Genomic DNA, 16830 nt, shown 5'->3' with positions numbered 1-16830 from the left:
CTCTTTGAAGCTTAATAACTCCTGTGGTTTTTGTCAAAAATTTCTGAAATTTTGCAAGAATGTTTGTTTATTAGGAAGATTGATGCTATTAAATTTTGGTGATTAATGATTAAGTGTTGGGGAGATAAAGGAGGTTGTGTGTATCTCCAATAGGGTTACACTTAATTACAGTTTTACTGGTTATTAGAATTTACTTTTTTTTTATAAGACTCATCTCTACCCTCAAAATTAAGCTTTTTGTCATTTTATAATAATTAAAAATATAAATTGTTTTTAAATAAAATATCATAACAGATAGCACCACCAAATGTTGCTAGGAAAGATAAGTAACTCATTGCTGGATTTTTTTTTTTTTTTTTTTACAAATTTTCATAATGTTTGGTACAAAATTTCATAAATTTTAAAAATTAAAGATTTTATATTTTTATTACCTTAGCTCCCCAGTGATAAGCTAATTGCACACACAAGCTTCCAAATGATGATGCTCCATCCATAATCAAGACAGAATCACCACCAGTCATTCTTCCAAGATAATGAAGAGCAGTGTAGGCTTTAACAGCATCTCCAATACATCCTGCAGCATCAACAAAACTAACACCTTCTGGTTTTTTTGCTGTAAGAAATTATATATTAAATTAATATGTATTTATTGTCAGGAAATTATTTATAGAAAATATTTATTATATTGATCATCATACAAATGTCAATTGGTAGTTAATGTTCATAATTATCAGCTGCTTGTTCACAATATGTGCAACAGAGTTATATAGAATGACATAGTCTGTGTGCAGTTACTTAAATAACTGGATATGTACAACTATACAGTAAATTATATTTAAAAGCTTAACATAAAATCATTATGTAAACAACTTTTAATCAATGTAGAATTAATTAATTTTATTTACAAATCCCATTATTGATCCCAAATGGGATCAATAATGGTGACAGTCAAAGAGAAAATAAACTGTATGCTTTGGTTTGCAGAATAGTTGTTAGAAGAATGTACACTGTTCATTACAGTAAACTTGCTATAATGTTAAAAACAACAAGAAAAAAAAAAATAATAATAATAATACACTTTGGGTTGGCAAGATCTTTGTAAGAAAAATCTAACTCTACCACCCCAAAATAAAAGGCTCTATCCCCCAAAAATTTCAAATCAAATTATTATTATACCTAATTAGTATCCTTTATCAATACCACTCAATATCTGACATGAAAAATGTTCTGTAATTTTTGCAGAATGCTTTTCAAACTAGATATTGGGTAGACCTACCTCTAGACAAATTACTTTGTATCTAATTATCAAATTAGCCTTCTGAATTATTAGGAAATGATTAAGCTGTCTAACTTCAATCAAAAATTGGGTTTGTTGAGTTGTTTATATATGTATACTATAAAAATTTTAAATAAGTTTACAAGTTTATAAGTTTATGAGGAGTGTTTATTCATCTAATATATTGTGTTTATCATGATATTATTCATGTTACTTTCTTTAATGCTGTAGATATCACAAGTAGCAACAACTAATTAATAGTGTGTTATTTTCTGGTTATAATAAACATACTGTGCACAATTTGAAAATATTATAACAAATCTTGCACATATTTCTCAAGTAAAGGCACAAATAAGTTCATTGTCAACATAAAAAAAGGAAAAAATTAATTATTAATAATAAGTTATAACAAAAATGAAGAAATTTTTGCTGACATAGAAATAAATCTTCTGGACTAAGAAACAAAAAAACAAAAATATATCTATCTTGTTATGGATGGTTTATGATTTTGAGTTAAAATAATTGTAAATAATAATTTAAAAAATAAGACAACATTTATAAACTAAAAAAGCACTAAAAGAATTAGTTTTATTATCAAAAGAAGATGCAATTATTTTCTCAAACATTTACAGAATGATATTGTTACAATCCCATCTACTTTGTAGATTTCATATAAATTTATTACTATATTAAAAGCAAAATTTGAATTAATATACTAATATGTTGATAAACTAATTTACCTGATATAATTACTAAATTTTACAGAAATTATATTTCTAGCCTAAAACCTATGTAGTATATTGCTTACACGTAAATTGATCTTGTCAATAATATTTTATATGCAAATTAAAGCAAAGTTTTAGTTTAAAAAGTAAACAAATATATTATCTTATACAGTAGAGCATCAATTACCCGACCCCCAATCAACCGACACATTGGTTAACCGACCGTGTTCTAGTCGGCAAATTCAAATGTCCGCTAGTGATGTGGCGCTACAATATTTGGCTATGTCTTGGCTACTTTAATATTATTTTTGTTAAATTTTTGCGTGTTTTAGCTGGCAACACCGGCTCGACCGTGAAAGGGAGGCCAGTATTTAAACGAGGCTTAATTTTATTTAACGACGCTATCCAATTGTTATTTTTAAAATGTGCGAGAGATTTAGCGGCAAAAAAAAAAAAAAAAAAACAAGGGTCAGCTGTGAAGCAAAAGAAAATTTTGGACTTCTTTTTCTAATGTATCGGCCTACTTTATGTAAAATATGTAACCGGAATATATATATATATAAGCGACGATTATTATTTTTAAAAAAACTTTTGTTAGGCTTAACATCGATGAAAATTCAATGCGAAGTAGGTTAATAGTGATATACTAATATACTATACTAATAATGTTTTTTTTCATACTTTTCAGTTATCCGACCAACCCGTCCCCAATTGAGTCAGATAATCGATGCTCTACTGTATATTCAAAAAATTGTAATGAATTCATAAATCTGTAATCCATTTACAAATCAGAGCTTATGTTGAAAAATACTATTAGTTTTTATAAATATATAAACATGTATTCTGATATTTTAAATTCTTATATTAATTAATTTTAAAATTAACCATAATTTATATATAGAGTAGAGTCCTGCAAACTCAACTTAATGTGGACCGAGAAGGTGATGAGTTATCAAAAATGACAAGTTTTATAGATAACAGTGATTCTAGTCTAAATAGCTGAATTTTTGTAAAGGTATTACATGTGCAAATTCATGTACATATTAACAACATACCAACCATGACTATTTTTATTTTTAGTTAAATTTTAATTTAAAAAATATTTTTTTTTCTTGCATAGACACAATGCAGTGACAGTTGATTTAAAACACTGGGCAAATTTTCATCCTTTATTCAGTTACAAATACATGTGTACAAACAGCACAGCATTTGTTGGGGGTTGTTACCTCCTGAGTATTAAGATCTTGTATACTGGAATTAATGATAAATATACAATTATATAATCAACTAAAAAGGTGAGTTTTTTTCTTAAAACTTCAAAACCCACCTTAAAGAGAACACACCCTTAAGAACACTTTCTCTTCCATGGTCCATTACAGAAAACATTCCAACAAGGGATAGAAAATACATCAATCTTAAGATATTAAGATCAGCTATAAAATTTAAACATATCAAAATCAGAAGGCTGAAGCAAGATTTACAAAAATATGACAAAAAGAAAAGAAGAGCTGATTCAAGAAATAAAGAAGAAATAACTGATAATTTACAAAAATATGATATAAATAGATACCACATAAATAAGCATAACAAGCTAGTTAAGCGATTTCAATATCCAACTATGGAGGAAATAATAGAATGGAGAACATCCTTGGTGTTAAATAAAACACAAATTACGATCCTCGATCATATTCTAGAAACAATAAGGAAAGGACTAGACTTTAACGGCCCTAACACTTGGGAAGTACTGGATATAATACCTAACCTAGATTGTATGTGTAATGAACTCGACGACATGGAATCAAAAGTCCTGAAAACGAATTTAAGTAATAAAACTAAAAAATATATTGTAAAGAAAAATGGTAAAACAACTATAACAGATAAAAATTATTATAAATATAAAAACGAGATAGAAACATTGCATAAATTTCTAAGAGATAATCAGCTTGATCTCATTAAAGCTGATAAATCTAAACAAATTATTATAGTAACTCAAAATTGGGTTAAGTTAAAACAACTAGAAATAGTGGGAAGCAACAAATTTCGAAAATTACCAATTAATCCGAAAGAAATTCTATATGAGGAATTAAAAAAGAGAGTTACAAAACTGCAAAAACTTAATAAAATCACAAAAGCAGAAAAAGAGTTTATCCTCAACCAAGATAATGACAGAACACCCAAACTGAATGTGCAACTCAAGACTCACAAAATGGGAGAAAAAGTAAGACTCAGTTGATTTTAAATTTGCTATATTATATAATCTTGAAAAATTCCTAAAACGAAAACTTAAAAAATATCAAAATTTGAAACACACTATTCAAAACACAGAAAAACTTTTGGATAGTCTAAGAAACGTTAAAATAGAAAAAACATCAAAAATGGCTAGCTTAGACGTGATTGATACGTACCCATCGATAAAATGGGAACTAATTGAGGATAAACTTAAAATTAGAAGTAGAGCCTGATATCATAGAATTAATAGAATTCACGTATATGAGCAATCATTCAGAGATAGATGAGAAATATTACACACAGATTAATGGTATTAGCATGGGGTCTGTCATAGGTCCGAAACTAGCTGAAATAACAATGATAGATATTGATGAAGAGATCAATAACATAACAGGCATAAAATATTATAAAAAGATACGTAGATGACATTTTAATTATATATTATGATGCAGAAGTAAAACTTAGCACAATCCAAAACATACTAAATAATATAGATAAAGATATTCAATTTAAAATAGAAGAAGAAAATGTAGCCGATAATAGTATAAGATATCTAGACATTATGATAGCAAGAAAGGAAAACGAATTAGACTTCAAACCCTTTAAAAAACCATGTTCGATTGACACTATAATAAGGTATATTTCAAATATACCATTATATATAAAACAAAATATTTTTAACATGGAATACCAGAAAATAGAGAGCAGAACCAGTAAAGAAACTAATAAATCTAAACATATTAAAGAGTTAAAGAAAAAGTTTGCTCTAGACGGGTACCCAACCAGATTGATTAATAAATGGGAAAATAAAATTAATAATAAGATTAAAACAAAGGATTAAAAAAAAATGAACCGAGAATAAAATATGCCAGTTTCCCATACATCAGGAATCTGTATGAGGAAATCGATATAGAGATGAGGAAAAATAATATAAAGCTTGCCCCTAAATATGAAAATTTGTTCTCCAGACTTAAAGCTAAACAAAGAAAAAAGAAACAGAAGATAGAGAAAGATGATATGAAAAACATAGTTTATAAGATACCATGACTGTACTTGTGAAAACACTAACTTCTATATAGGAGAAACGAAATGCAAACTTAAAATAAGAGTAAAAGAACATATAGCCGACTTAAAGTACAATAGGCTAAACTCTGTATTTCATGATCATTGTGTATTAAACAATTGTAAAATCGATGATAATAAAATAAGTATTCTACACAGAGAAAAGAAGACATATAACAGGAAATTCAAAGAAAGTGTAGAAATCATTAAAAATAAAAACAAAAATAAGAATTGTATAAATACTAATTTAAGTATAAAAATGAACAAAAATTGGATAAAAATGTTATATGTAAAAAAACGGTTTCAAAATTTGATATTACGTCATTTGCATAGTGATAGATATTAAAATCAAAAAATGAAATAAAAAATTGGCAATGGACACCTGTTGTATATTAATAGGCCCTTAAAAGTGTTATGTTCCGGAATAATTTTGTTGGAAGGAAAAATTCCTTAGAAGTAATACCTGCCCTATTGGTACTTAGCCAAATGTATGCAAATTAAAAACTAAATTACGCAGTTGAAACGGCGGCGTGTGGGTTTTGTATACAGAAACAACTCTAGTCAGTACGCAAAGGAACTCCCAAATAACATGTCGGTAGACAAATTTCAGGTATATTTTTTGTAAATACGATCTGTAGAGAATAATTTGATGTATTTAGATAGATTGATATTGAAAAATTTTACAAAAATTTTAAAGATTCATGCTGTTGGACTACTCGTATTCTCTGTTGGACTACTCGTATTGACACTATAATAAGGTATATTTCAAATATACCATTATATATAAAACAAAATATTTTTAACATGGAATACCAGAAAATAGAGAGCAGAACCAGTAAAGAATGTTGAGCGAGATGTGGTCCATTTTTTAATGGGTAATGTTACTTTGAAATTTTAAGAAAAAAACTCACCTTTTTAGTTGATTATATAATTGTATATTTATCATTAATTCCAGTATACAAGATCTTAACACTCAGGAGGTAACAACCCCCAACAAATGCTGTGCTGTTTGTACACATGTATTTGTAACACGTACAGACAATTTTAAGGTACGTCTTATGGAGTGTCGTGTTTATATTTGTGTCATATACCTCCCTCGTATGCTGCTGTATTGTTTAATTTAAGTATCTGTTTGTACTCTTTTCTTGTGTAAAAAACATCTTTTGTTGTTTAGTTGGCTGAAGAGGGGCATTGGCCTAAAACGCGCAATGTAAAAAGCGTTCCAACCAAATAAAGGATGAAAATTTGCCCAGTATTTTAAATCAACTGTCACTGCATTGTGTCTATGCAAGAAAGAAAACATAAAACATGGTTTCCTCAAGATAAAAAAATATTGGCTATTCAGTGGCTGCTTTTGAGTCAGTGACATTTATGTTGTAGCCTTTTGTAGTGGTACCTTTGAAAAAGAGTCTATTTTTTTATTAACACTTGGAATTGATGCTATTATTAACTTTGCCAGTGAACAATAATAGCTTATTTGATTCTAGTGTTAACTTATACAAGTAAAAATTAGATTATATGCATTTTTTTTAGACAACATGATGAGTTTTACAGAATGTTGAGTTATCAGGAGTTGTGTTCCCATGACTACTGTACTACTAAAAATCTAACAAATGAGATTGATTGATTGGTTGATTATAATTAAATACAGAAAAACAGCACAAAATACCACCACATTTTTAAAATTCTATACCCTAAATGAGAACAGAAACAAAATAAAACAAGTTTTGTTAAAATCAGGGCATGGATTATTGCTGTGTTTTCTGTATGACATCACTTTTTAAAGTTGTCGATTACTGTCTTATAACTACACTTAAATCATCTGCTGGGTTAATTTCGATGCAATATTGAAATTATTTTGCATTCTCTATAACTTTTGCTTACTAGACAACCTAGTGGAGGTCATGGGTATAGTAGTACATAACTAAAAATTTGGTTATAACTTAGATAGATAATACAAGATAGATTATAATACTATTATAAATTTTATAATTATGAATATAAAATATAATGGCCATTTGTCTGTCTTCTATACACTTCCCAAACCCTTTGACTGATACACACCTTTATTTTATCAACCTTCCTCAGGAAAAAATACAAATAGAATGTCAGTTGATTTCAAATAGAACAAAAATTTCTAAAACATTCCAAAATAAGTATTTCAAATATTGATAGCAGGACTTTTGAAGTTATGAAGAGATAACAATATAAAGATATATATGTAAAACATATATAAAAATAATAATCAAGCTGATAAGAATACTGCACTTTGATCTTAGCCAGAAAAGGCCGAGAAGTGATTATATAAAAATAATAATAAAAACATAACAAATAATAATAGCTGAGTATGAGCGTTATCTCTAATGTGCATGTTATGAGTTCATATAGTGCCACTTGGTGTATATTTCAAAATGGCTCTCCACACCATAAGTTACAGCATCAAATCTCACATTGTCCTATGGGACTGAGATCCAATGTTTATTATGACAGAAAACTTATAAAACAAGATATGCAAAGGCATTATATATCAATAAAATGCTCTTATTACCTATTACAGTATCTTCTATTCTTTATAAATTTTAACTAGTAAGTAACCCAATGGGTCATGGATAGTCTAACATTTTATTAATACAGATACTTACTGACATCAAATTCATGTAGCACAACATATTCAGAACATCCGGATAATCCATAATCAAGAGGAACAATTCCTAAAATAATTTATAATTGTAAATAAAAAAATAATTTCTATTATATAAATTAAAAATTTCGATGAATAAAATGTTTAATCTTCAAATAAGTAAATTACAGTAGAGATTCGTTAATCGGAACCCCGATAATCAGAATCGCCGGTAATCGGAACGATTTTCAGTCGGACTGTGTCGTGCTGAATTGAACGTTTTTGATACTAAATTTACTTCTAAAGTATAATTTTCATGTTTTTATATTCTTTAATATATTTATTTTGTTTGTACAAAATGCAGAAATAATTTTTAACAATACGATAGCCTCGATTATTATTATAAAAATTTTCGTTAGGCTTAAAATAGACGAAAATTCAACACGAAGCGACACGCAACAGAAAAAAATTTGAACATCGGACAGGTTAATATATTTATTCGTACATAATCGGTAATCAGAACAAATCACTAATCTGAACAACCCCAGTCCCCAATTGATTCCGATTTTCGGTTCTCTACTGTATTTCTAATTCTGATAACTATTCCAATAATTGTGCATTATATAGCTTATATTACAATCTTGCATATAATTAGATTTTCTTGTTTGAATCCAATCTCACATCAAAACAGTGTCATATGAACCTTTATTGCAGAAAGATGCCCATGTCTGAGTTAATGTGAACTTTTAACTTATTTAATAATTTGAGCTAATTTTGGTAACTTTTTATTATTTTCTTTGAAAAAAGATTAGCAGTTTATTATATTCTTAGATAAAAGAAGAGCAAAGTTTTAAAAACAACACATTTATTTGAATTTGGAATTTATTACTTTTTGCTATTTTGCATTTTAATTTTTCCATGGGTTTTATGTCTTGGGAAACATTAGTTTTATAATAATAAAATTGTATGGAAGAAGTTCATTAATCTGAAATTTGATAATCCAGCACCATCTGAAAAGCAGTCAATAATTTAAAATTGTCTGATGATAATCTGGCATGCTAGTATTCTGCAAATCAGAATTTGTTTACACACATGATGTGGTAAAGATCCCAGATGGAAACTGAGGGCCACAAAAGTAAGGATATAGCCTGCAAGTTTTCTACGTGACGGAAAGTTGACCATGAGACAGAATGATGTGAGTGAGAAAAATTACTCATTTTGTTCCAGCTTTTGTCTGTCAGGTCAAATACTTTCAACTGATGTTTTTCTGTGTCTAATATATGTTTATTTTATGTCACAATCACCAATCAAGTTGGTGCAAACATCTTTCAGGTCTGGACTTAAAAGTATCACCTAATGTTCACAGGTTTCAACAAGAATTTAATCGTTACTATGTCTACACAGCAGACTTCATAAAAAAAAAGCCTCTTTGAGAGAAATTTCAATCTTACAAAATGTATAGGAATTTCTGCAATACTCAACCAAATGATCACTTTAATTTATTGGGCTATAAATTTGCTAATATTAATGATTAGATATTAAGTAATTTGGTACTAGAGGTAGACGTTAGGTGCCATCTTTTATCTAAATTAATAATTTATTAATTATAATTATTAATTTAGATAAAAGATAGCACTTAATGTCTATCTCTAGTACCAAATTACTTAATATCTAATCATTAATATTAGCAAATTTATGGCCTGATTGATTAAGATGATCGTTTGGTTGAATATCAATGTATCGGATTTTGGGATGTTTATTATATAATTTCTTCAATGTTCAGATGGCACACAATTTATCAAATTTTGTAAAAATACTGGAATGTCTGGTAATCTAGCAATTACAACTACACCACTCTGGTCCCATAGTTGTTAGATTAACGAAATTCTACTGTGTACAATTTTATTATTAACTAAAACTATTAATTCATATACAAATTTGTATTTAAATATTTATTATATTCAAGTTACAAATTGTATTAATGACTTCTTAAATTTAGTTTTTCAAATAATTACATTTAATAAGTAAACAGCGACTAAAAAACACAAATTGCATTTATACATTTTTTTTAAAAAAAAGACTGAATATATTAAATTAGATAAAATTGAATTTATAATCAGTAAATCAACAGATTTAAGAAGTTATGCCAAAAATTTTCATAGAAAAAAAACTATTAAATCAACATTTTTACTTGACCCAAATGTCATTCATTCATTAATTTTTTCAAGAATATAATTCAATGTAGAAAAGAAGCCAACTAACTACAAGTTACAATGAAGCAATTAAATTACTGATTTTAAAACAGCAATATTACTATTTTAATTCTTAAATAATTAATTATAACTTAGAAATTACAGATTAAAATCAGAATGGATTTGAATAATTTTCACATTAAATTTCTATTCATTAATATTCAATTATATTTTCAGAGTTTCAAATATACAAACCTACAACTTCATCACCCGGCTTCAGTGTTGTGACTGCATTACCAACCTCACGAACAATTCCAGATATATCCTGTCCTACTGGATATTTTACTATTTTTGAATCTCTGTATAATACTTCTAAGACCTGAAAAAATTAAGTATCACAATTCGTTAAAATTCTTTAAATATAAAAAAAAATCATCTATTTCATAGTTTTCATCAAAATTAAAACATCTATACTTATTTTTTATTTAGAATCATGTGAAAATTTCATAAAATCCACAGAATTTTACTATCCAAATATTAAATTCATATTTATCTTTTTTATTATTAACATTTTTCTCAGAAAATCTTATGATACTTATTAAATAATTTAGCACCAAATATAAATACAAGCATATATCAAAAAAGTGACAAAACAAAATAACAACAAAGTAGGGATGTGTTTCAAAGGAGCGACACAAATATCATAATGAAGAAGTGACATATTATGAGTTACTGTATTAAATATATGAAATGATAATTATGAAATATAATAAATATATTCACTTAAAATATATTGAACCCATTTTGCTATTAAGTTTTCACACCATACTGATACAAACTATATATATATAATTAATGTTTACTGATCACAGTAAACATTAATTATACTCTCATTAACATGTACTCTGCACTTTTGTTCTGATTCAGTAACAAATTCCTGCCATGCAACCACTTTGAATTGCAACAACACTGCTAAACAGTGCAGTGCTATCTCAAGCATTTCAGTGAATCACAAGATGTAGTGGCCAAACAAGTAGTAATGTTGGGTGGGAGGTGTAAGAGATGGCACTAAATGTTTAACAGTGCTGTCACAGGAGGGCATGCAAAAGATAACTGCCCTAATAAAATCATTTTTCTTTCTGTTACTGTTTTTATCGGCGATAGTTTTGATAAAAACATTAATTTTAAGTTCGTAATTTTTATATCATAGTAATTTATATAATTACTGATATAAAAATTGAAACATTATTTTGTGGTTTTATTTTTTCCTTTCAAATGTTGCAATTCTGCAATGCTTATCACAAGTCACCAATGGTAAAAAATATTCTATTTTTTGTGTTCAAGGGTAAGTGATCTAAATTAGGCTGAAATCTTTATTATTTTTGGTTATCTAAATTTAGCAATGTTTTGTGAACTAACTAACTAAATTTACATACATTTAAATTAAAAATTTTTAAATTTCTATTTTATAAAATGTAAACTTACTTTGTCATCCACTTCAGATAATGCACATGCTTTCACTTGAACTACAACTGAAAATCTTGTCATTAAAGGTAATTCAGCCTGAAAATATATATAGATAGATATATCATACCATCACATTAAGAAAATATATGTACTGATAATCAGTATCAGCCATTACCAATCACACTTTACTAACCAATAATTAAATAGTTAACTGAAAAACTCATCTAATTATTGTATAAAACACACACTTCTGGCAAAAAAATAATCAGTTTCTTATTATTCCTTTAAGGAAAACAATTTTTTGATTTTGAATATTTTGAAATAAATCAAACAGAATTTGTTTAACATTTCTAAAATATACAATTATACAAAATTATGAATAAACTTAAGAAGTAAAACAGTATTAAAATTATAATTGTTTTGAAATATACATATAATACTCGATTAATTACAAAATTAAAAAAAAAATTTTGCTTTAGTGGCTTTATTGAATACAGTTTTATTGCTTTGTATTTCAATAAACAAACACTTGGATTTAATGCAATCCAACTTTGAAGCAAGTGTGACAGATGATAGATGGCATTAAACATATATTTGGATCAATTAATCGACTTTTATGTATAATCCGTATCTATTTTTGTAAGTCAACTTTTAATCAATATTTATTATAAGCATATAATCTACAGAACACACAGTTACAAATTATCAATAAACTTTCCCATTGTTAACTTTAATTTTGCCTATTACTATTATTATTATTTTATTTTTTTTGTTTCCGATCTATCAAAATGAAATGATTGAAAACCATACGATGTAAATAAAACAGAACTTACTTTCAAATCAAGTGACCTTTAGTAATGGTTATAAAAGTTTATAGTTAAGATTCCAATTCATTTTGTAACATTTTGACATTCATTTACACATTCTGCCCTATCCAAAAAACACTGACATTTTAGTTTTGCAATTTTCTTCACTGTTAGATAGCATTTAACATCTTTTTGAACTTCACAAATAATTTTATAAGCTCAAAAGTACTAGTAAAATTATTTCTTACTTATTGATATTCTGAAGGGAATAATAATAGTATTTAATTATTATATTAAACAAGCTATTAACGAACTTTTAAAAGAATGTTTGAGAATTTTCACACAAACACTGGCAAAATACATTAAGCAGCATTTTCTAAGAACATATTAGTAAACAATAATGGTATAATGATTTTAATTGTAGAAAGCCAATATCTACAAAGTATTTCTGCAATGAATTCAAAATTCTGAAATGTACAGAAATGAACTGAATAAAATTATACATTAAATATTTACAAATGCATCAACCAAATCTTGAAGATTTTAAATGTGATAATTTTATCTAAATAAAAAGTTACAAAGTGAAGATTCCTAGTGTCTGTCCTCAGTCTCCTCAAGCAGCTTTCCTGAGTAGCATGGCCCAAGATGTTCCAGATGTATAGTAGGTTCATAGGAAATACAACTCCACATTCAACTTGTTCAATATATACAATTTATTTACAAAAGAATACAGTTTATCAAGATACCTCACCATAAAGATTGACAACAGCAACCAAAGACAAGTTGGAATAATCAGGGATGTCCACTCAATAATTTCTATATTGTTTAAGACTTTATCTGCACTTTTGTCCAATCTCAGACCTCACCCATGCCTGAGCATCCCTTCCAGAGGCGTGTAGCCTCTCTCCCCATTATCAGCAGCTTGCCAAGTATATGAGATCTAAGTGTTGTCAGTAGTAAGCCTTACCCTCCACCCATTTTCCCCGGTCTTCTCTCTCTATTTAAAGGTTTATTGGGAGCCAACTTCCGACCAATCAGAAAGACAATCACACATGAAGCTTTCCTTTACATTCACACTGACCCAAATGTGGGTGGTCATTCTCCCCTTCATTTATTTGCTGTTGTTCACATACCATGGCATATAGTTTTATGACCTGCTCCAATTTAACTAATCACAGATGCTTTGTTTGTCTCCTAAACTAATACTTTAATACTACTACACAAATTTTACTTCATTTTAATTATTTTATTATTTAAAATTGCATCTAAGAACATCTCGAAGCCTGATGTTCATTAAAAAGAAGTAAAATGATCACCATATTGAATTGGGCTCTTTTACTGCTACTATTAATAATTAATTTCTAATTATTTATTTATAATAGTGATATATACATATTAATTAAAAAATTAATTATTAATAGTAGCAGTGTATGTAGCCAATAAATATATTTATATCAACATCCTGAAGCTCAATGTATTTATACTAATCCAAACTCTTGCTGTAATTAATTGGGCTATTATTATACTATAATTAATAATTAGAAATTATTAATTATATATAGCATAATAATAGCACAATAATAAATTATTTTTTAGCAAAATCTCATAACAGATGACACCACAGACAATTTTAATTTTGTGCTAATGTATCAATGTTTTTACCAGGACTCAAATCATTGCTGGATTTTTTGAAGGGTCTTGAAGGTATAACAATAAAATAAAATTTATATTTGCAATGTTTATTATATATCCACTAGAAATTTTTATTTCTGCAAATAAATGTAAAACATGTCATACCAGTCAGTCCATCATATTTGTCTAAGTGTCTTGTTGATTTGTTGTGAAGCAATTCAAATTTTAAACACTATCAAATTAAATTAGTGAATGTTTATTTTAAAAGAATGTATTTATTCCAGTGAAATAAAAATATTCCCTGATTTTTCCATGTTTCACACAGTATCTCAAATTTCCTTTTGCTAATTTCCAGATTATTACACAGGTCTGCAAAAAAATTTTTTTTCCAGCTGCATGGAATATTTTTGCTGAATTATATGTTTTACAGATCAGAGATTCTAAAAATGACTTCCATAACATCCCATCACATATAGGTTATTTTGCAAAATAAAAGCAAATTTTTGATAAAAACTCTTATTTATTACAATGAACTAAATATATTATATTTTCTTACAACTAATCAAAAAATTTGTTTCTGATATTTATACACAATTTTAGGTCTACTCTTTTTTCTTATGGAACCTTTTCTTCTTCTCTTTGATGCTTCTCCAAACTCATTTTTGATTTCCTTCTCTGGTTTCTCGATTGAGCATCCAACAGTAGTCAGCTAACATATTGACATCCCATTTTCCTTGGTAACGTCTCTCGATATCACGAACATCCTGGTGAAATCTTTCACCCTGTTCTTCACTCTAAGGCTCCCAAGTTTTCGGGGAAATAGTCAATATGGGAGTGTAAGAAATGAGCTTAAAAGTTCATTTCTTATACTCCCATATTGACTATACATCCTTGAGCTTCATATGCTGCCAGCATGCATTGTACAATGGTTTTTTAGTCAGTATTCCCCAAAAACTTATGCACTACATTCTTGAAAGAGTCCCATGCTTCTTTTTCCTTTTCTCCCATTGTTTCCAAAAAGAGGGGATCAGATAAAAGTTTTCTTATGTCAGGGCCAGTGAAAACTCCCTCTTTTAACTTGGCTTCAGACAGTTTCGGGAACTTGGAAAACAGATATCTGAAACAATCCCCATCTTTTGGCAGTGATATGAAAAACTGCTTTATGAGCCCCAATTTAATATGAAGAGGTGGTAATAACAATTTTTCAGGGGAACCAATGATGTATTTATGACGTTTTTCTCGCCGGGGGTTAAACTGTCTTGTGGTGGCCAGTCAGTTTTTGTCCAGTGCAGCTGTCTCACTCTACTATCCCATAAACAAAGAAAGCAAGGATATTTTGGATAACTCCCTGCTGACCCAACAACATGGTTAGTATTTTGAAATCTCCACAAAGCATCCATTGATGCTCTTGATATTTAATTTTCTCACGAATCGTAGCCAAGTCAGTATACTTTTTTCCCATATGAACTGAGTGTCCCATAGGAAGAGATACAAATACATTTCCATTATGAAGCAAGACTGCTTTAGGCTAGTTTTAGACGAATCAATGAATATACGCCATTCTGATGAATCATATTCTATTTCTACACACTTTATGAGCCCATGAACATCATTACAATAAACCAGATTTCCCTCTTTAGAGAAAAACTGAGTAAATTCTCTCTCTCTCTCTATGCCTGTTCCATGAAAATTAGGTCCAAATTCATCATCCAAAGATGATGAACAAAAGTGTCATTGTAGCTATTATCATCATCATAGGAAGAGATGGGGTTATATAGCAAGATTTTCACATGTCTCTAAACAGATGAAAATCTTTCTACAGAACCCTCTCTCTTCCCATTCCACTTGCAATCATTGACAGATGTTGAATCAAGTACTCCAGTTCGTTATGTAGGTTTATTGAGTCACGTGCATTAATGATGATCAGATATTTTTCCTATTATGTAGATGAAACATTGTTCTCAATTCTAATAATACTCAAAGTATTATTAGAATGAGAATTAGCTGGTATGAGATTAATATTTTCCAAATTTGATTTTGTATAAATTCCTGGTTTTTTTTTAACATCCTGCATTGCCTCTGTCTGTTTTAACTATCTGTATGATAGAGTATAACTTTCAAATCTCAATTTGCATATTGTATTTTTTTTGCTAAAGGTGCTATCATAGCTGCTATAGTTTTATCAGTAACTATGCAATGCTTTCTTACTTTCCTCTGATCTGTTTCAATATTGAATTGTTCTTTACGTTTACCCACTTTATTTAGACATGCTTTAACTAATCCTAATATAACATTTTGCATATGAGCAGAATGGATAATTAACCCAATTTCTTGTTTTCTGTGCCACGGTTAGGTCAAGTGAGTGACTGTACTTTTTAGTAGAGCATGAAATGATGTCTCTTACATTTGGTATCAATTAAAAATTGGATTTATACATTTACTGGTTCATTTGTTCATACATTCATAACACAGGTCTGCAAGTAAAAAACTACATAGGATTTTTATACATTTCAACTTGGTGAAAACAAAAAAATACCAAAAATATTCCATCTCATCAATTTGTATATGTACCCTGACATAATCATTGTCCTCACAGTCAGAACAGTCCAGATGATAGGGAATTGATAAAATGGCCATCATACTTCCCTCAGCCCATTAATATAGCCATTCTCATACAACAATGTTTTTTCAGTAACCAATTTGAAGACCACATATTTTTTTTAACAGGTTTGGCCAAACCAGTGCAAATCAGCTAAATGATATCACTATGTAACCATAAATTATTTGGAAATACTGTATTTAATTTTTAAGATTATACCAG

General features: G+C 28.3%; 1 protein-coding gene across 1 annotated transcript in view; it reads right to left on the bottom strand.

Moving 5' to 3' along the window:
* LOC136989020 (quinone oxidoreductase-like protein 1) overlaps positions 1-16830 on the bottom strand; it is a 41358-nt gene that overhangs the window by 14212 nt on the left and 10316 nt on the right. The window contains exons 2-5 of the mRNA XM_067287047.1: positions 11590-11667; positions 10360-10483; positions 7935-8003; positions 432-613 (exon numbers count right to left, since the gene is read on the bottom strand). Coding sequence (XP_067143148.1) covers positions 432-613; positions 7935-8003; positions 10360-10483; positions 11590-11667 — 453 coding nt within the window. The remainder of the gene's footprint in view (positions 1-431; positions 614-7934; positions 8004-10359; positions 10484-11589; positions 11668-16830) is intronic.

The sequence above is a fragment of the Centruroides vittatus genome, unplaced genomic scaffold (genome assembly GCF_030686945.1).
Source record: "Centruroides vittatus isolate TY-2023 unplaced genomic scaffold, ASM3068694v2 contig_1276, whole genome shotgun sequence".
Classification (NCBI taxonomy): domain Eukaryota; kingdom Metazoa; phylum Arthropoda; class Arachnida; order Scorpiones; family Buthidae; genus Centruroides; species Centruroides vittatus.
The sequence above is the reverse complement of the archived record's forward strand: the minus strand, read 5'-3'. Positions and strand labels throughout refer to the sequence as shown.